Source organism: Cololabis saira, chromosome 20 (genome assembly GCF_033807715.1).
Source record: "Cololabis saira isolate AMF1-May2022 chromosome 20, fColSai1.1, whole genome shotgun sequence".
Classification (NCBI taxonomy): domain Eukaryota; kingdom Metazoa; phylum Chordata; class Actinopteri; order Beloniformes; family Belonidae; genus Cololabis; species Cololabis saira.
The window spans coordinates 24192337-24214112 of record NC_084606.1 but is presented as its reverse complement, the minus strand read 5'-3'; the positions used below and the strand labels follow the sequence as shown (position 1 = coordinate 24214112).

The 21776-nt window shown below is 41.3% G+C and overlaps 1 protein-coding gene across 1 annotated transcript; it reads right to left on the bottom strand.

Moving 5' to 3' along the window:
* Positions 1–8280: 8280 nt before the first annotated feature.
* ovol1a (ovo-like zinc finger 1a) lies at positions 8281–19110 on the bottom strand. The gene is made up of 5 exons (XM_061709749.1): positions 18670–19110; positions 10624–10844; positions 10317–10535; positions 9131–9275; positions 8281–9035 (listed from the first exon to the last, which is right to left on the bottom strand). The coding sequence occupies exons 1-5, from the start codon at positions 18767–18769 to the stop codon at positions 8707–8709; spliced, it is 1014 nt and encodes a 337-aa protein (XP_061565733.1). The 5' UTR covers positions 18770–19110; the 3' UTR covers positions 8281–8706.
* Between the last annotated feature and the right edge of the window lie 2666 nt (positions 19111–21776).

Below are 21776 nucleotides of genomic sequence, written 5' to 3'. Positions count from 1 at the left end.
ACTTTAACGCTTTCTGACAATAACTTTGTTACATTTGTTACTTTGTTACGTTTCAATACAAAACTCTGTTGTGTGTTGTATTGTAATACCTGCTCTGAACTTCTTAAACCTTACCCACTACAAATACCCCGTATTATAATAACAAACTAAAACTAACACTGAAACTAATGGAAAAATATAAAAACTATAATAAGTCTGGATATTAGGAGAGAATGCAAACATGTCATCCAAAACGGTAGACTCTGGTTCATTTGGAAAGTTTGGTGTATTGGTAGAAATAAAGTGGCGAACCTGTAAATACATAAAGTAGTCTGAATTAGTAAGGTTAAAGTTTACACACAGGTCATTGAAACTTACGAAAACCCCTTCCTTATAAAAATCTTTAAACCTGATAAGGCTGTCTTTTCCATCTCAAGAAGGTTGCATCTATGTTAGCTGGAGTAAATGCCTGATTATGGCAAATGGGCGCCTGTATGGAAAACTAAGATAAACCCATATATTTTCAGAATTGATGCCAGATACGTAAGGTATTAGTCACTACCGGGTTTAAAGAATATAATGAAATGGATGGTGGGACTCTGGAGGTTATTAATGCCGAAAGTTTATTTTCAGACAATTATCCATATAAATTACAAATTTGATTCACAATTACTAAAATTCATTGTTTTTCTTTTCTTTTCTTTTCTTTTCTTTTTCAAGACACCAGAAATATGAAAACTCATATTTTCTGTGATAATGATCTAGAACCTAGTGATTTTTACATTTCTTAGACAAGGACATCAAATTCAATAAACAAATGATAATAATAATAAAACACTTAGTGCAGCTTACCCTTCCAGTTATGATAAAATAATCCTTTGCTGACAGAGTCCAAAGCCACTTTTGACTACATGTTGTTTTGACACACATTAACTTTTTGTGATTTGCTGCCACCGTCTGGTCAGAACTTGTATTGCTACTAGCCTTCAATTTTCTCAGGCAGACTTGGATGACCTGCAATCCGCAAAAGCATGCAGCATGGAGAAAATCCAAGATATCACTGATGGCCTTGCTGATTATCAAACTTCTATCAATAAACTATTTGATAAAACAGACTACTTGGAAAATCAGTCAAGAAGAAACAATCTGCTAATAGATGGTGTGCCTGAAACTGAGTCTGAATCTTGGAGTGAGACAGAAAGCAAGGTGAAGTAAGTATTTTTCGATCACCTGGATATAGACCCTAAGCTTATAGAAATCGAAAGAGCTCATCGGACTGGGAAATATGAACAGGCTGGACGCCCTAGACCCATTGTGGTGAAATTACTTTGTCACAAAGACAAAGGAGAAATCCTGGGAAGAGCAAAATCACTTAAAGGCACCAACATCTTCATCAACAAAGACTTTTCTGAGACTGTGCGCATGAAACGCAAGGATCTCCTGCCACAACTAAGAGAGGAGAGGAAGAAAGGGAACATCGCCTTTCTAAAATATGATCAACTGATCGTGCATCCTCCCAGATCCACATGATCTCATCTAGCTGCACTCTTTTAGTTTTTTGTTTGTTTGTCTCTCTTTGTTTTTTTGTATTTTTTTCTCTTTATGTGTGATTTACGTGTATCAAATTCTCTAGGAGAGTAGTCAGTAAATCCACAACTTAAATTACCGTAATTATATAGTGGTTCCTATGATCCAGATGTCAACTTCCTTAACTTCAGAACCAGGGATTAATTATTTAGAGTTTATTGAGAAGAAAGAGCTGAGTACCAATTTAGACAAAATTGAGGCAGAATCACTTTTTATTGAAATATCAAACTTCAGTGCTTTTTGTGGGAAAAATGCTATAATTGGTGTCATTTATCGCCTGCCAGATATTGATGGCAGTACCTTTAATAATGTTCTGTCTGATACTGTAGAGCTGATAAGCAACAAAGGAAATGTGTGCATTCTTCTTGGTGATTTTAGTATTGATATCCTCAAAAGTGAATGTAATTTACCAACTGAATTTTTGAATATTCTTTCTGCAACGTATCTTCATCCTCTCATCTACAAGCCAATACGGACAACAAATACCACTTCTACTTTAATTGCTAATATTTTTACACATTTTTTTGACCATACAATCGAATCTGGACGGTTGCTAACAGACATTTCTGATCATTTTCTAATTTTTCAATTTTTTTTAACCAAAGCTTATTTACATGTAAAACCGAATGAGGGGATAAAATACTGTAGATTTACTAAAAGAAATGAAGAATCATTTATAGCTCTGATGAAGCACGCATCATGGGCAGAGGTGTTCAATCATCAGGATGCTGAATTGGCATATCTTGCATTCCTGAATAAAATTGTATCTGTATTTGATAAGTGTTTTCCACTTGTTCAAATTACCAGAAAACATAATTCGAAAATGTCCAAACCATGGATCACTCCAGGTTTGCAGAGATCTTCAAAAGAAAAAAATAAATTATATAAAAAATGTGTTAATCCCAAGTCCATTTAATATTGCAGTTTATAAAAAATATAACAACTCTTTAACAAAATGAATATGCACTGCAAAAAAAAACGATTTCTCTGAAAAATTTGAACAATCCCGAAAATGCATAAAAACCACATGGAACCTCATTAATGAACTCTTCAAAACTATCCCATCTCAGTTATCTGATGGTGAGAGAAATTTTACTAACACATTGGACATAACAAATGGCTTTAAATCATGTTTTTGTTAATATTGGTCCTTCTTTAGCAAAAAATATCAAAAACATAGATGAATCTCCCCTTGTGAACATAAAGGATCAGTATCCTAATGTCAGGAGTTTTGACCCTCTTCCCACTTCCAAAGAAGTTTTTGACATTATACAGGGTCTGCAAGATTCTGCCGCTGGACATGATGAAATAAAAGCCAGCCTTGTAAAAAAGGTAGCTTCGTGTATTGTTGAACCCCTCACTCATGTTTTAATCTTATCCCTTAGAACGGATGTTGTGCCAAGTGACCTGAAAGTAGCTAAAGTCATTCCATTATATAAATCAGGTGATCCCAACATATTCACAAATTATCGTCCTATATCTGTTTTACCTCTTTTTTCAAAAGTTTTAGAAAAATTAGTTTACTCAAGAATAGAAAAACACTTTGATATGAACAATATACTATACAGTCATCAATATGGCTCTATTGCAGTTTGTTCATAACATTTCTACAGCATTAGACAATAAGAAGATGTCCCTTGGAATTTTTTTAGATTTGTCAAAAGCTTTTGACACTGTCGATTATAATATTCTTGTCACTAAATTACAGAAATATGGGTTCCATTATATTGCTCTCAAATGGCTAACTGATTATTTGAAGGATAGGGAATAATATGTTTCTATAAAAATGTACAACTCAAGGAGAACTAAGCTACATTGTGGCGTACCCCAAGGTTCCATTCTTAGGCCGCTCCTGTTTTTGATTTATATGAATGATTTGCCAATGGTCTGTCATAATGTACTGCCTCTTTTATTTGCTGATGACACATGCCTCGTTGCTTCACATGAAAATTTTACCATGCTTATCCTTGAAGTAAATGAAGAGCTATCATCAATTTGTAAATGGTTTCAGATGAATAAACTCTCTCTTAATACATCCAAATCAAATTTAATGATATTTTGTAATAAAAATAAAAGATACACTAAGGAAGAGGCCAAAATATTCATAGACAATGTTGAATTAACTCAAGTTTCTTCCATTAAATTCTTAGGTGTCATAGTCTTCCCATATAGTCAATCAGCAATAAAGCATTTGTGAGTTATTTATACAAACATATACATCTTACACCAAAAAAGGGGATACAAAAAATAATAGTTATAGTGACAAATAAAAATACTACCGTAAAAAAAAAAAGTTGAGTAACAAAACAGCCATAACAAATGTATATGCATATATGTACACGTATTCCTAGCATACAGAGAAGAAAGAAAAAAAAGAAGGCTAATGATTTATGTGCTTTATTTCTGTAGGTCTTGGCCATCAGATCTCCATGCTTTACCCTCAGGGACTCTCAGGAAGTGTGTTGAGCTTTTCAAAATATTTCATTAATGGATTCCAAATATTATAAAAACAATCATTGGACCCTAGTGTGTATTTTATCTTTTCCAATTTTAGATGCAACATTAGATCAGTCATCCATACAGATAATTTTGGTGGACAAGAAGATTTCCAGTGTAAAAAAATGTGTCTCTTGGCTATCAACATTGAAAAGGCTATTACATCTTTGAACCTAGACATCCTTAGACCATCCAGCGGCCTGGTTCCAAAAATTGAGGTAAACATATTAGGCTGACATTCTATTCCTGTTACTTAAGATATTGTTTTACTCCAAACCAAAATGAGTTCAAGGATGGGCATGACCAGAACATGTGTGTTAAGGTTCCAGGGGCACTATGGCATCTACTGCAATTTTCATCCATATTGTCAAATATCTTTGCCAATCTGTCCATAGAGTAATGCGTCCTGTGTAAGATTTTAAACTGGATTAAGGCTAAACGTGCACGTGCCATTCACCCTACGCCCAGCCTCTTCCCATATACCATCTGGAATTGTCTCTCCCATTTCATTATCCCACTTAACTTTCAATTTACCATGAATATTCTCCCCTAGTGAGGTGATTATGGAGAGCTGAATCATTATTAATTGTTAGATAATATTTGTGAATGAATGGCACGATAGGTCCACACTTGAAAATGGAAATCTTTTTTTTTTTAAAGCCTTTGAAAAAAAAAGGCCTTTGACAGAATGGCACTTTGAGCATCTGAGCCAAGGGGGCGGGTGCTTTAGCCCCCTCCGCCAAGCCCCCCCCCCTCTGCATGTGCCTGCACTTAAGTCTTAAAACTAGATCAGTGAGTCTCTGATCACACTCCACGTCAGCATTATGATTACAGCCAAAAGGCTGGTTGTGCACCAGCTGGAAGACTACTTCAATATATACCGGTACCATTGCAGAGGTTTAGCGAACACTTCATGTACAAAAATTATTGACAGCTTATCTGTTAGTTAGAAACATGTTTTTTCTTTCCTTCTATCTTTGAATGATCTTACCTCTTCATAAGTTTCTCTTATATTTGACATTTTGGGTTCAAATCCATGATTTAAACCAAAAACATGTAAGGGAAGAGCCTCATTTTGGTTAGATGGGGAGATGCCGTTGTAATTTAGACAACAAAACCAAGATGTATTGTGGGACATGTCACTGTGGTCCATGCATATCTCCACAACAATGTAGAATTGTGTTGCATGTACATAATTATGTTTGCATGTTCTCACAGGTCAGAAGTAAATTAAGTGGCAAGTCAGATTTGGCCCTCGGGCCTCGAGTTTCACGTGTCTAAACCAGTTCCTGAATCAGGTTGTTAATATGTTTATTTATGCTGCAAAGTTGGACATTTTAACATCAGGATCAGTGGAGATTAAGTTACTTTTGGAGCTAGGCCCTAGCGGCCATGTCACGAACTGCAAGTTCGTGTACTTGTGCAGTGGCTTCAAGGAAGAAAACCAGATGTCCGTCCTGGCATTGGACAAACGTAGTAAATAAATGATGGCTCTTAGAGAGTGAAGCACAAATGTCTTTGTGACACGTGAAAAAAATTCACCTAAAATCCCAATAACAACCTTATTGTGACGCGAGAGAGAAAGTTAGAGGTTTAACAAAGTGGACAAAGAAGATCTATAAACTAAAAACCCAATCGGCCTCCTGGAAACATTATAAAAAACTAAGTCTAAAAAAAATGTTGCACAGCTTTAATAGAACTACATATTTCTGTTTGACTTAATTGTTGCGAAATAGCTTTTGATGAAAGGTGTTGTTTAAAGAAAACAACTTTCCAACATCCCAGACTCGGGCTGTGTCAGTTAACTCCCAAGACCGTTATCCCGTTGTCACCTGAGTCCTTCTCTTTGTGTGTTTCCTCGGGCTGAGGGGAGCTTGCAGGAATCCTCCAACAAGACTCGACAGAGACCAGGAATCCAACCTCACCCTTTCAGCTGCGGCCTCTGCCTGTCTTACACACACTTACACACACTCACACACACTCTCACACACACACACACACACACACACACACACACACACACACACACACACACACACCGTACAAAGCTTGGGGAATGGTAGCAAAATGAGAGAGTAAGAGCAGAAAAGCAGGGGGGCTGTGTGAAGGAAAGAGTTGAAGTCAGAAATGAAAGACATTTCAGCACATTCAAAGGAAACTCCAGAAAGACAGTTTTTCATAAACTGTTTAAGCTACATCTCATAGTTTCTAGCTATGTGCGATAGGTGCGTTACTTTTGAGTTTTCTCCTCGTCAGCAGCTGCACAATCGAGGAAAAATCAAATCAGAAACCTGAGCCCTCGACCACTAACAAAGGGATTTAATGAGTCTTTTAGGTGGTGAGGGGAATTTTGTCGGCTGTTTAAATCAACTTTTCCTTCTAAAGGAAAAGTCACTGAAGATAAACTTCTACCATCGAGGAAGACATTTTCCCGATCCGTGGGGAACGAGCATCACTTAAGGGTCTGGTGAGACCCCGTTCAGGGTTCCAGGTGGGTGGGAAGCTCCCCCAGCTGTGGCCGGTGTAGAGGACACGACCAGGGTTGGGTCCCCAGTCCTTCGTCACAGGGCCCTGCAGGGACGAGGAAACCTAGATGTTCCTTCACGTTCGAGGACTGCAGGAGGAAGATGGAGAAAAACTTCTCTGATGTGGGTTTTGATCCACAACCTTCTCGCTGTGAAGTGATAACGTCAACCAGGACACCACCGCGCTGCCCTACATTCACCTGAATGGATTTGAAGTAACCTCATGGCCCTTTGGGTCGATTTATTCATTCACGAGTGGTTTTCAAGCGTTGGTTTGCTTTGTTGGGTTAGCTCTGAAAGGAAAGGAGTCAAGTCAAGCCTCTACAGATGGATTTCCATCACGGTTTACGCAAAAAAAAAGCAAAACTCTGGATATGCAACAAAGGAACTGTTGCGGGGGGCTCAACGTTTGCATTGTTATGAGCATAACGCTCCGTATCTCATCCTGCAAGACTTCTCTTCCAAACAAAGACAACGTGGGTCTTCTTCTTCGACGAAGATGGACGGAAACATCCTTAGATTTGGAAAACATTGTGTGCTGCATCAGTGCATAATGATTACACATCGTTACAGCACAACTACAGCGTATCAATGAGGCCAGAAACAGCTGGAAACGCACAAAAGGTTTTTCTGTTGCACTTTTGCAATAAACTGGATTATCGAGACATCTGAAAAACCACCTTGTTTTTTTTGCAATATTTGACGGTTTCTTTACAGGTTTTTCTTTGTTCTATTTATGTTAGGAGTGATGCACGTGATTCCTCTGACCTGTAGTGTGTATAGGGTCACTATAGACAAACAGAGGTAAATTTAACTTTGTGTGAGGAGGAAGTGCAGGAAAAGGACTGCTTGCATCTCCATCTGGTCGCCCCCACTTTGTTATAAGTCCCTGAAGGTAAATAACTGATGTAAACTGCTGTCAATAGATTAGAAACTAGAAGAGTTCATGGCCTCAGTTGTAGAAGTTTCCTTTTCTGTCATGAATATCTAAGTACTGATCCCTTTCTATGAGAGCGGAGGTCCTGGTCTCTCCTCCTTTTGCTTATTGACATTCATTTGACATTTCAAAGTCAACATGTACAGACAGCAAGATTAAAGGCGATGCCTCTGCAAATGAGTCATTTGTAGTGTTTAAATGGCCTCAGCTTGTCTGTATGGAGCCCATCAACACCATGTCTGAGACATAATTACATTTTAGAGTATTCTTAGAGGCTTTGCCAGATACAGTCAGTAGCTATAAGATCTATGATGTCACAGAAAGGGGGCGGGACTTGAGCTGAGTCCAGCGTCTGATTGGACACTCTGATGAGCTTCTAAAGCAGGTTTTTTCTACCGAGTTCAAATGTCCCAGATGTTTCCTTGAGACATCAGGAAATGGTCTAAACTTTTGTCAAAAGGTCTTACGTCTCCTGTAAGTTTGCGATTGATTTAATTATTAATTCTCAAGTATCACCTCATATACATTTTGGAAAAGTAAAATGCACATATCCTCTCAGACTCTGAGCAGTGACGGTGACATTTAAAGGGAAAGGGAAAGCTCTGTATCTGCTCATCAGTACATTTCCATTTTTATTTATTGCTTTTTAAACTTTCAGCCATGAAAACGTGCCCCATTACGCACCGATACTTAAACGCCCCCCTTCAGGGACTCAACAGTAAACTCTTTCCACTGTTGCAAGGATTAAAAACGAAGTCTGCTGCAAAATAACTTGTGTAATATATTACTCCCTTTAATGAATAAAGTATTTTTCATAGAAAAAGGTATTTTTTTCTGCTGTACAGAGAATCCCCCAGGTAGTACAATCCCACACAAAAATACACAAACGGGCCAAAACAAGACGAGACAAAACAACAACTTAGACAACTGAACCGGACAAAGATGGTCATGATTTTTGCAGAACCTCTGAATCACTTGGCCTTCTTTGGTGCATTATCAAATAAACAACTGATATACATGGTATTAACCCAAAATCCAAGTTCATACATTCATAAATATACACATTTAAACAGTAAATACAAAAGGATTTGCGTTCCCCGGTTGCTATGCAGTCTGTCTCCATCAGGAGTCAACATCTGTCCCTCCTCAGCTTATTCTCGATAGTCCGGATGTTTCCGTCTTCTACTGTCCGGAGGATCCGGTGGTGTCGTCGCTGTCGCCCTCCTGCGGGGAGCTGGGCGTGGAGCCCCCGGCCCCCCCGCCGCCCAGCCTCCTGGCGCCGGCCTTGCCCTTGAGCAGCTGGCTGTCTGGGTGCAGCGCGTGCAGGTGGACGAGCAGCTCGTCCTGCGCCCCCGCCGTGTGGCCGCACTCCTCGCACACGTACAGCTTGTTGCGCCGCTCCTTGTAGGCGTACTTCAGGGTGACGCTGTGGATCTTCTTCATGTGGGACTCCAGCGAGCAGCGCTGCGTGAAGGCCTTCTCGCACAGGGTGCACTTGTACGGCCGGACGCCTGCAGAGGGGGAGAGGAGAGAGACGGCCGTTACGGGACGTCCTGCGTGGCGCTGCGGCGACTCGGCGTGTTTGGACGTGGAAGTGCGTAGCTACCTGTATGTGTGCGTACGTGTCTCTTGAGGTCGAAGGTGTCGTTGAAACCCTTGCCGCAGAACTTGCAGAGGTGTCTCTTGGTGTCGTTGTGGCATTTGAGATGTCTGTTCAACATCCGCTGGTACTGGAAGGTCTTCTGGCAGACCTGCACAGGAGGGCAGGAACAACAAGATTCCATCAACCTTCGTTAAGCTTTAAAAGGGTTTTTCTGCTTCTCTACATTCAGTTCACGTTTATTAGCCCCGATTAAATCCGTGTTTGCTGACAATCCCCATCACACCAGTTTTTAAAGATCCATTTCTTGGCTTCTTTAAGCATCAGGACCTGCAACTGTAGATTGGATGAACTGCATATTGGCACCCCTGAACTAAGAATGTCTCCAGAAATAGTACTTTACTGTAAAAACTGTAAAAATACCTTCATAGAACAAAACAGTTGGGACCCAGTAAATAAATTTTTTCTTCAACTGAAAGTGAAACAAATAGGACTGATCTGTATTTTGTTTTCATTCTTTGATTGATTAGTTTTACTGCATTAAAACTGCTTGTTCCCACTCTTTTTGGTAAAAGCATTTTAAATTACCTACTACTACAAAAAAAAAAATACACCACAGCACTAAAGCTTCTCAGATCTGAAACAATCCAGACTGGACGGCTGACAAGAACCAGGTCCGGCTCCGCCAACGCAAAAGCTGCAAAAACGCAAGACTGATGTTTGTAAGAGTTTTCAAGGATGAACTCGTAATAATATTTTATGCTCAGGTGGAATAAAAGTAAAGCTCGAGAAATAGAGGGGATTGGGGGTTTTTAATTTTGTGGATAATCAAATTAAGAGCAGTCATACACGTCTTGGCCCTATCATGGGCCGCTGCCTCTGACTGGAGACTGAATGGAGCAGAAACACGAGTAAATCAGAGGACGGTCGAGCCTTTTTAGGTTGAACTGTGTCAAAAAACTAACTTTGAACAGTAGACTGTTCTACGGAAAGTTAAAACCTGCAATTAAAAAAGAAATCCTTAAACTATAAGTGGTAGAAACTACTAAAGAGCAGGTTTAGGGAGCTCACAGATGAAAGGGTCTCGGCGCCGACGAGGGTTTTATGAATTACACGCTGCATGAATACTACTCTACCAGTCTTAAAGAAATTACATTTAAAAAAAGTTAAAATAATTCAACTAGCGCCCTACCTGGCACACAAACTTATCCAACCCTGTTGTTGTGGCTGATGAATTCTGGCTCTGATCTGCTGATCCCGTCACCATGGAGACCGCCTCCAGAGGGGCAGGGGTGGGCTTTGGGGCGGCTGGCATCACAGGCGCGTGTGATGGCTGAGGTGGCGGAGAGGGGATGGGGGGAAGAGGGAGAGGTGGAGGAGCCAGGTCGGGGGGCAACTCGCCTGTAGTCACCTGTGGAGGAGAGAGAGAGATGTTCACGCTACAGTTACCTTCCCAGTTTGTGTCAAGAGGCCAGTACCATTCTCTCTGTTTTTCTCACCTTCATCTTGGCCCGGATGTACGTGGAGCTGGCCGGAGATCTCTTCCTGACGTCCGTCCACCCCTGCGGCGACGCCGCTGGGCTTTGATGTCGGCCGAGGACCGTGCTAGACGGCAGCTCGGCCGACGCGTCCTGCAGCGAGTGCGTGGTGAGGCATAGAGGTGCGGCCTCAGCAGGGCTGGCTTCGGCCTCCGTCGTCAGGACCGGGGGGAAGATGGAGACTAGAGGAAGGGAGGGGACGAGTGATTACCTCTGGTTAACTCCTGAAAACTGCATGAGCTCACGGCTGGATTTGAGTTTCTAACCAAATGATGAGCGCAAGTCCAGTATCCCGTTGTGGTTTCTACAAACCTATAAGAAACAAAGATCCTAAATGCTCCAGTGTCCACTAAAAAAGGGGTAAATATGAAATACCGAGCTGGAAAGTATACGTTTGGGTCGCTATGGTGACTTCCAGCTTAAAAACGCTGAGGTAACACAACATCGAGGCCAACTAAGTCTGAAAATAAGTCACTAGGTTCGGATCGCAGGGTACGGTGACATCAGAGGTCCAGGTCAGAGGAGGGGTGTCCCATCTTTCATATTTAATTAAACTTCACATTATGTTGCATTTGCTGCACACCATTTATAAAACGGCCCTCCGCCCACAGAAGGAGTGGAGTCAAGTTGAGATGCTGACTCCACCCTTTAAACGAGCTGCTATGAACAGAGTTGTAAAGACATGTTTGAAATGCGAGCTGTTGTGCTGTATACGTCTGTGGTAGGGCTTCCACAGGAAACCTACGTTTGTATTTAAAATAAACAAATACGACAATTCAGACCAATGTGGTAAATACTGGCAGGATTGTTCAAATGACGTCTGAAACATTGATCATATTCAGATAAATAACAAAAGGCCGCCTACACCGTTCAGAACACGAGAGGTTTAAATAACTGTCATTGTTGTTGGAACCAGCGGATTTAGTCAATATTGTTTTAGGATGAGCTCCTACAGAAGCTCTTAAGAAAATACTGTAAACAATAACAACAAGAGTGAAAAATAAAATACTATTTCAGTTGGTTGACCATCATCTTTCTCAAACCTCAAATAAAAATATGATAATAAACGTGATGATTACATCACGTAACGCTTTATCATCATACGAAAATAAACAGAAGCAACAGATCCGAGCATAAAGAGTATGTACAGATAATATTCTCATCATTAGTACCCTGAGATCTTAATAAGATGTTGGTGATGGTCTTTGCTTCAAATGCAACAGAAGAACGGGACAAGATCTCAGGGGGCGGAGTTACGCAGCTCCCTCCGCCCCCTCTTTGCAAAATGTGCCTCATCGGAAATCGGTGCTAAATGTGCACTTCTCACTTCTGAGGTACAGCAAGTATGATGGGAAGTAGAGAGAGAGAGATGTCTTCTCTTCTGGATCTGTGATGTCAAAACCCTGGACGTTTAAATTGAGTATTTTCAGACAAAGTAAAGTTACAGGATCGTTTTTGATACAGTGGTCAAAACATACAAATAAATGTTTACTTTTCCGCTTTTGGGGTCCAGGACATTTTGTTCATCTTTTATATCATTTCCACAATATTTGGTTACGTTTTTGGATCAGCGGGAGGTGATTATGTAAACGCTGCGGTTGGCTCCGGAGCAGAACGAGGGAGGAGGAGGAGGCAGACGGGGTAATTGTGCTGGAAGACTGGATCTCTGTTCGGTTGCTCAACGAGCTTCTCAGTTACACAATCGCTCAATTATCAAACCTGCAGCGTTAAATATGTCTATATGTGTTTGTGCTCCTGGGCGTGGGCACGCTTACGTTTGTGCTATTGTCTAACACGCCGTTTTCCTGCACGCACACACACGCCTGTAGACACACGGGGACGCCACTGTAGTTGGACTCGCTCGACGAGACGGGCTTGCAGCACCGGCTCGACACCCTCCTCAAACAATCCTCGGCTGTGTGAGTGTGTGTGTGTGTGTGTGTGTGTGTGTGTGGGAGTAAGCAGAACATTACAAAATGCCACAGAAAAAGGCAGCGGTGAATAACCGACATGCAGGTGTGTGTGTTCAGGTCAGAGGCAGGTGTTGTTGGCCTCGGCGAGGACAACGAATCAGTTGACTGTGCTCGGCCTCCGTCTGATAAAACCCAAATGTGGATGCAAATAAGGCCTCGCATCCAGCTTTAAAGATGAAAGGACATGACAGCCCATGTGTGAACCTGAAGAGCTAACGGTATGAGGCCTCGGTGCTTGTTTTACCTCCCCTCTCCAGGTCTCATGGAGGTCCATCGACACATCAGCTGGAGAAGGTCTGGAGTAGGCCGGTGTGGAAAAAAAATCGATTTTTCCCATTCTTAATGGATTCTCATATTAATTCCTAAAAATCGATTCGTATGTCTAAAGATCGATTTTTTTTTTCATCATTACGTTACAACTTTTGGTATGTTTTTGTTTATGCCCAAAAAAGGAATGTTGTGTTTGACACAAGAATAACTGGTGCCATGTTTTTGCCTTTAAATATGTTTAATGGTATGAAAACACTAACGTTTTCAGTTATAATTGCATAAACTGTCTATATTTCATTACTTTATATACCGTCTTGGGGTTACATTTGCATAAAATGCTAAAAACCAAATTCTCAAAAATTTAAAACCGAAATAGACCCAAAAAAATTTAAAAAAAATTTTAAGCGGAATGTGGGAAAAAATAAAACAGATTTCATACGGCCCTATCTCTGTTTGCTGCCCTGGATCTATGCAACAGCTCAAAAAAACGTTTTAATAACACTAACCCAAATCGATATCGGAATCGAATCAAATCTTGATAATCGATTCTGAATCTTAAGAATCGGAATCGAATCTTGACATTTGAATCGATCCCCAGCCCTAGTCTGGAGATCATTCCTGAACCCGTCCAGTAAATAACCAGGAAACATTCACAATAATGCCGAAGTTAAATACCTATTATGAGAGTTACACTTGGACGTCATGATTCATGAGTTCCTGGTCAGACGTTTGAGCTTCAAGGCCTCCTGAAGTTGGAACTACTGTACATCTCACCTCACCAAGCGGCACCAGAATCCAAAAGGCCTGCGACTCGCATCAACGGAGTAAAAAAGTATTGTTCACTTTTTAATCAGCGGTGCCAAGTACTGTGCACGACGTTAATAAGTATTGAAACTGCTCGTAAAAGCTAAGGAAGGTGCCCAGAGTACAGGACATGCAGCGTGACGGGACGCTGGGCCGAGCTACCGGCGGAGCAGCTGCATCAGTCTACTATGATCCAGGTCTGTGATGTCACAGTTCGCCTCATCTCTGAACGCCTCACTTAAACCGTGACTGTATGACTTGTCTGCCCCGAGTCAAACAGACCCATGTCCAACCGTGCAGAAAACACCAAACCAATCACGACGGTCCGGGGGCGGGGTTTCTGAAGAATGCAACAAAGATGGCTGCGGTGTTGCTACCATGGGTCACCAAGGTTACGGGCGGCTGCTCCACCTCCAAATATTTCTGGTATCCTTCGTTTATACTAATCCGGCTGCTCTGCCGACGTCTCTGTTCCTGGACATCGGTTGTAATTATATCTGTCCAACGGCCTCCGGCGGCCGTTATCTCTGCTGAACCCGCCCCCCTGTCAATCAAAGCTGAGTCCAGAGGACCCAGACCAGCTCAGACTGAAGCAGCGCGGGAAGTACAGTTATATTTATAGTAGAATACTACAAATGTGTAAATATATATCTTGATTGCAGTGCCAGTTCAGTGAACATCAACGAGGAGGTTTTATATCCTTTTCTTTCAAAAAATGTAAGTGTTAATAGCTGGTTTTAAGAGGACTAACAACATATTCCTGGTTAATGACGCACGTAAAAGTGGTGAATAATTGAGGGTGTAGTGTTTCATTAGAGGATCGACGGGGATCTCTACAGCCGGCGGAGCGGCCGAGCAAATTTCCCTGAAATGTCATATAGTCAATTTAATGACTTGTATGTGGCGATAGTCTCTGTGGTGACTGCAGCTCGCTGGACATTTAATCTCATCTGGCATTGTTTGCTCACCCCTCCTTCTGCCTTCACCAATGAATGAAGTGTGTGTGTCTTTGCAGGAAGGGGGGGGGGGGTTCCCACATAAGCCTTCTCCCTCTGTCCAGAGGGAGAGAAAGCAGGGACGAGTCGTGTGGTTTGAATGCTCCTCTAGTCCTTTCCTCTCCCTTTAATGCCGCTTTTCTGCGTGAAAGCGTCAACAATCAGCAGATAACCTTATCAAACGCTGAGCGAGGGCCTGTGTGTGTGTTTGCTAAAGGTGTATTGTCCCCAGCAGCGGGCTGCCATAAGGTCCGTTACACCCCCCCCCTCCATCAAATAAACCTCAACTTCCCAGCAGCTTTAAAACAGAACTCAGCCGACTTAATAAAGCGTCTAAACTCATCCTGGACGACTTTGGGAATATTGACGAGTCATGATCATTAACTTCCTCAACAAAGCAAGTAGGAGCTAGTTAGCTTCCTTTCAGCTTGTCTCCTGCTCTAAAGTGTCTGAGATGGTGAGTAAGCGGTAGTTTGGCACACGTGACCCTTGTTAAACCATTAGTCACACTTTTTCCGCTCTATCTTTATACTAAGTTACATAATATTCTACTCGGAGAGCTTCAGATGTGGGATCAGCCACAAAAAAAGGGACACTGTTGAATCTAAAGAGCTGAAAGGTGACATGTTATGGCCTCTTGAGGTATTATTTTAATGTCTGCGGCACACTTGTAACCAAATACAACAGGAATACAGTACCAAAGTATATTTTCCAGCTTTGTTCAGAGGAACAGGTTTAAAAGGGGTGGAGTTTGTGCCTGTACTTAGCTCCACCCCCTTCTCTTCTTGGGGTTGGGCCTCTTATGAGACACTGACTCACTCCATCAGTAACAGAAGCAAGTTGTGAAATTGGCTAAAAATAGAGACGCCAAACCCAGACAGGTGACCCTCTGATCTGGATCTGTGATGTCACAGTTCACAGGCTGTAAGGAAGTGCCTGGGAGGCTTTTGTGTACAACTTTTACTCTGCTGTTTTGTAACTAGAAGCAGTTACTTGTTGTCCAGTTGCAAATGACGCGACATGCTATTGACTGATTTGAATCATGTTTGAAACCACTTCTTAATGTGGTTTGAATCCAAGTTGGACAAACTGAATTGTAAAAGGCCTTTTGATTGTCCAGACTGTCAGCAGGTCCATCTAGATGTGTCTGCGTGGTGAACAGTTCTAGAAGCTCTCCGTCTGACAGTGAGCATCAGGATTTGTTCAGAAGAGACTTATTATATCCTTTATATTTGAAAATTAAATGTTTAACAGTCTTAGTTGGATTTAATAATGTTGATTTTGTCCATGGCTTTACGATTTAATTTGCTTATTCATTTTGTCGGACAAGAATATTTAGTTTTTTTAAATACCTGACATGTCCTAAATATTCTTGTCGACAAAAATAATTAGCAAATTTAAAAGTCTTGGTTGGGGTTTTCCTGTTTCAAAACTGCAGCCCACATCTACATAAATAAATATAAACGCCATTGTCCTGAAGTTGGACTCAAACACAGTTTTTACATCTTTAAAGAAGAATATTGTGAAAAAGAAGATGAATATTTCTGGACTCCAGCAAGGGGAGGACTGGGCCAGACTCGAGACTCAAGACTGATGGCCCTTCAGAAACAGGCCCTGGCACATGTTTGTGGATTACAGATAAAACCAAACCTGCACGCCGTCATACACCTACTCAGAAAGCTGTCAGGGCCGGTGGTATCTGGTGTCTCATTAACGCATCCAACGCGCCTGTCTCTGGGACAATTAGCATTCCTCTGCGAGTGTGTTTGTGCGTTTCAGATCGACAGTTACGCTCTTTTGTGTGCGTGAAAAAACACGCCAGTCGGGACCATCGAGTAACGGCACATACCAGAGAAAGACCGTTGCTGGGCTTTGATAGAGAGCGTTAACTCCGCGTAATTACGCGCTGGCGCACGCCGTGGATGATTCACCTGCAGGGCAAACTGTTACATTTAGTCCTTTCAAACTTAGTCACTTTATTTTTCATTTGGAGTCAGCACTAATTAGAAACCATAAATCAATATCCAGACCAAATTTAAGTGCGAAACCCTGTTAAATACTCTCCAAAGATGCATTTACCGTCCGGTGCGTAAAGACGCTTCCAAAAAAGACCAAGAGACGCGGATCCACTAGTGGATCAGCTCTCCGTTTTTCTGGAGACTGTTAAATGTTTTTGAACATGTTTTAAATAACCCCCACCCGGTTTAACTTGGTAAGAGTGTTCCGGTTTCAAACCCTTAGGAGGAGGATGTAGAAGTCAATGATTAAAAGTTAGCGGTGATGGGATGAGGAGAGGCAAACACACTCGAGAGCAGGGGACGAGGGGGGAAGGGAGTGTGTGAAGCAGAGGGAGAGAGATGTGTTTAGGGTGTAGTCCGTTACTCGTTATCTGATACCCGCGTGGTGTTACAATAAAAACTCCGCCGACGGCAACAATGGGGATTGTTCTCGGGAAGAGGGGGGACAGGAGGGTTTTGGGGGGCGGAGGGGGGTAAGTTTACTCCCTCTCCTTGTCATTTAAATGTAAAGTCGGTAAAGTGGATGTCGTCGGGCTCGGATGTGACAGCGGGCCAGGGGCCCTCAGGGGCCCGTTAGCCTATTCACATCAGTTATCATGTCAAAGCTTATTTAAAAAGGTTCATATGGAGGAAAAAAAGGGAAATAAAAATAATTAAAAGGTGGGGGTCAGATGGCAGGGGCGTCAATTGGGTATGGCAAGGTATGGCAGCCGCCACACCTTGGCTTCAAGGGTTAAATGTAAATGTTTGTTTTTTAAATACATTTATGGAATTAGTCTGTGTCTATTTGTATTGATTATTGTATTACTTAATACATATAGAATAACTACAAATGCAAATCAGAACAACATGATTGATTTCACTATTTATTATACACTGCAAAAACTCAAAATCTTTGTCTTATTTCTAGTTAAAATGTCAAATTTTCTTATTACATTTAAGACAAGACTCAAAAATAACCATTTTCACCTGTTTCAAGTAAATTTTCACTTAAAATAAGTAGAAAAATCTGCCAGTGGAACAAGATTTTTTTTCTTGTATAAGAAGATAAATCTTGTCCCACTTCTACTTATTTCAAGTGAAAATTTACTTGAAACAGGTGAAAATGGTCAAATAACAAGTTATTTTTCTGGTGATGACTCTTGTTTTAAGTGTAATGAGATTATTTGACTAAAAATGAGACATTTTAACTAGAAATAAGACAAATATTCCTGGTAAGATTTTGAGTTTTTGCAGTGAGCGAGACTGCATTTGAAAAAGTTCCAGTTTTCTTGACCACACAGATAAGCTATATCAGACTTGTGTGATGAGTATTTGCTGGACGTGTTGATTGATACTCTAGTTAAGTTCTGTTTAACCTTGCCATACCTTAGCTTTGACTGAATTGACGCCACTGTCAGATGGATGTGCGAGACTGGCAGCAGCTCCGCCGGCTGCGTGAGGACTTTTATAACCGCAGAGCTGAACAAGGAAGCAGCAATCAGGGGCTGAAGGTCGCCGAGGAGCGACGGTACCGAGCACATATACAGGCCCTGATCATAAAAAACAGAGACGTGGACGTCGCCTTTTGTCCTGGTTTAGTTGCCCTTTTTTAAGCTCTGAGCAATTAAGTAATCAGACACAGATCCCGGATCTGCTGTTGACGCAGATAAAGATAAAACACATTACCAATGAAGGTCCAAACCCAAACCTGATATGCAGCTTTGAACCCTCTGATGCGGGAAAGTGACTTTTCTTTTCTGTGCATGGCCGGCTGTGATTTCCGTTATTCGGAGGCTCTGATCGCCCCGTTACAATCCCACCTTCACCCCCTCATCCTCCTCACCTGCCACACCGACTCACCTGGCCGAGCCCGAGCCGCGCGCCTGAACGCACCGCCGCACATGCAGCGACGGCGCTGTTTATTTATTGATCCCGCTGCAGCCCGACCCGACTCCCCCGACTCACCTGGGACATACACGTCTCCCCTCTCGTGGTCCGGCAGCTCGCTCCAGTTCCGCTTCCCCGGCGACACATTCGCCTTCTTCACCAGAAAGGCCCTCGGCATTGCTCCCCGATGCGCTCCAAACTTTTACGCAGGTAAAAAGCAGGAAACGTGGGAGGACAAAAAAAAAAAAAAAAAAAAGAGAAGGAGTTGCACCTTTCTCCTCGTTTCGCAAGCCTCGTCCCGCTTTTCCTTTCCTTTCCTTTCCTTTCCCCCGGGTTCAGTTGCCAGCGCCGCGGAAGCGTCCCTCGCCTCGGGACAGGTGAGTCGGCTCAGGTGAGCTACGCGGACAGGTAAACTCTCATCCCGCGCAGCGGCCAAATAACGGGAGCCGGAGAGAGACAGAGAGTGGGTGGGGGAGAAAAATGAAAAGAGGGAGAGAAAAAACACGCAGTAAAGGGAGGAGGGTCAGAAAGGCAGCACAGGTACTCATTTAAAAGCAGGAAACGGGGCGCAGCGCGCATGCGCCACAGAAATAACGGTGACAACAGGCAGAGGTAGCGCGGGTTCGGCCCCCGGATACCTGCTGAACCGGTTTACCCCCTCCCTTTTCTTTCCTCGCTCTCTCCAACTCTTCTCCTTTCTGCTTTAAGGTGGGGACTTGTGAGAATGAGTTGTGGCTGTAGCAGCCGCAGGAGCTGATGGTTTCAGCCGCAGATCCGAGCTGCTGGTCGCAGGCTGAAGGCCCTTTTCTTGACTCTTTCAAATTAAAACATGTATTTACAGGTGTTTTTTTTTAACATGTTTCTTCATTGGGTACTAGTCCATGTAATGCATATTACACAATAAACATTTTTTTAAAGGATTCGACAGAATACTTACCCCGTTTTATATTTTAACGCACACACACAAAAAAAAACAAGTAAAATAAATAAGGACACAAACTTAACATAACAAACACCCCAAAACACACACACTGCAAAATACGTAATTATAAACAGGTCCCAAAGTAAGTACCAATTACCAGTCAAACTCTGACTGAAGACAATAATAGGACAAATAAATAAAATACAGGACACACAAAACAACAACAAAAAATAAATAAATAAATGAAATAAGATAAATAAATAAAAATGTAAAATAAACTGGCATAAGAGGAACCCTAAAAAATAGACATGGTTAGCAATATCATTCCCTATAATTAAATTAAATCAGATTAAATTAATCTTCCAAGGATGCCAAAGAATTAACAAAAGAAAGAATAGGTTCCCAAATGTAAGAAAACTTATCAGACCTAATACCATATTTAATTTTCTCTAAATATAAAAAGGACATCAGGTCTTTCAACCAAGAATACAATTTGAGTGGCTCAAAATGTCCTATTTAAAAAAACAAAACTAGACAGGATTTTGCAAAGATAAATCACATTTAGATTCTGGTTGTGTATCATTATTTAGGCCTGATTAAAAACAGTTTCACGTAAAAAAATCTTTGGTAAAATACTTAGAAAATTACATTAGTATCTCAAATGTACTCAAGTTAAAATATCAGAAGTAATTTTGAACATTAAAAGCAGTTAGGTATTTGAAGTAAAAGTGAAAGTATAAAGCTCTGAAGGGCTTTTAGGAGCCAACTAATGTCAGATATCACTGATGCTGCAGCTTCACTAACTTAATGATAATTTAATCCTCCCAGATGTGTCTTCTGTGTCTTCTGAGGAGATTTTCAACAACAAGATTCAGTGACTCTGAGTTCAACATGATGCTCTTCATAAACATCTGATGAACAACGTTATCTTCTTCACAACTTCTATCTTCGTCTTCAAATAAAGTCTGCGATGCCAAGTGGTCCTACCAGGACCAGGACCCGTACATGCTGGACCTCTTTAGTTTTACCATTTGGCATTTAAGATAAACCAGCATCACTGAGTGAAACAGTGCACGACTGAACCTTAAATGGATGAGATACACGCTGGTTCACCTCATCTGCTCTCTTGCAGTCTAACAAACACAGGTGGTCGAGGAAACCGTGTCACAGTAAAAGTATTCATCTAGGAAATTTAGTAAAAGGTACTAGGATAAAAATATTAAAGTTGAGAACAGATGAGTGAACATTATACTTAGGCAGAGAAACAAAGTAGTTCTTTACATGACAACACAGTGAGGGGGGGTACTCGTGTATTTCTTGCTTGAAGCTGTGGCTCCAGGTGACATCCAGGTAAGTCTACTGTGTTTACACTTTCATCAGGACCGTTCAGCCGATGGGAGGATGAAGCTCTCTGGTTTTATTACTGAGTCCAACCCATTTATAGAAATACTTATATAAAAAAATAGGGTTAGTTGCAGGACTGTTTTAGTTTAACCTGGATTTTTTTGGTCTAATTTTTTGTATTTGTTCACCTCTTTGTTGATTTTTCTTTCAGTTCTGTTTACAAGATGGGTGTTAAATATTAAAATGTTGCATCATAAAGTGTCCTCTGTTCATCCTAATCTTGTATTTGCATAAAACTGTATGCCGGCAGCTCCTTCCTGTAATTACTCCCAGAAAAGGACAAAACCTCTCTCTTTATACACACACACACACACACACACACACACACACACACAGACACACACACACACACACAGCCCTTCATGTTTTCTGTAGTTTTCATCTACAGATGATTTCATCCATCCACCCATATCCATGCATCCATCCATCCATCCACCCATCCATCCATGCATCCATCCATGGTCATGGGAATCTACTCACTTCAGAATTTTATGATTTGCAAAGGAAACAAATATATTTTATTTTATTTTTTTTAACACTAAAGTAAAGTAAAATAGTTATTAGTCCTGCGAAAACATTCTTGCAGTCCAAAAGCTCTGAATCATGTCTTTGATTTCCTCAAAAACTCTGCCGCTGTGAAGTTCTTTTTCTTTTCTTTGTACTCTCAGCCGAGCGCCATCCTTTGGTGTTCAGAAGTGTCACAAATACAGAAGCAGGAAACCACACAAAAGAAAAAGCTCCAAAAGTTTACGCCCATATTCAAATATCCAACTTTGCAGCAGAAATAAACAAATTTACAGCCTGGTTTAAAAAAAGAAAAACAAAAAAAAAGAAAAAATGACGATTTGATGGAGGGTGA

Bases quoted from the DNA above. Each gene is read 5' to 3' on its own strand.
- ovol1a (XM_061709749.1), bottom strand. From the start codon at position 18,769: ATGCCGAGGGCCTTTCTGGTGAAGAAGGCGAATGTGTCGCCGGGGAAG. The intron at 9,276-10,316 runs GTAGGGCGCTAG...CCTCCTGTGCAG, and splicing joins TGGATAAGTTTGTGTGCCAG to GTCTGCCAGAAGACCTTCCA. The intron at 9,036-9,130 runs GTAGCTACGCAC...CCCCCTCTGCAG, and splicing joins ACACGTACGCACACATACAG to GCGTCCGGCCGTACAAGTGC.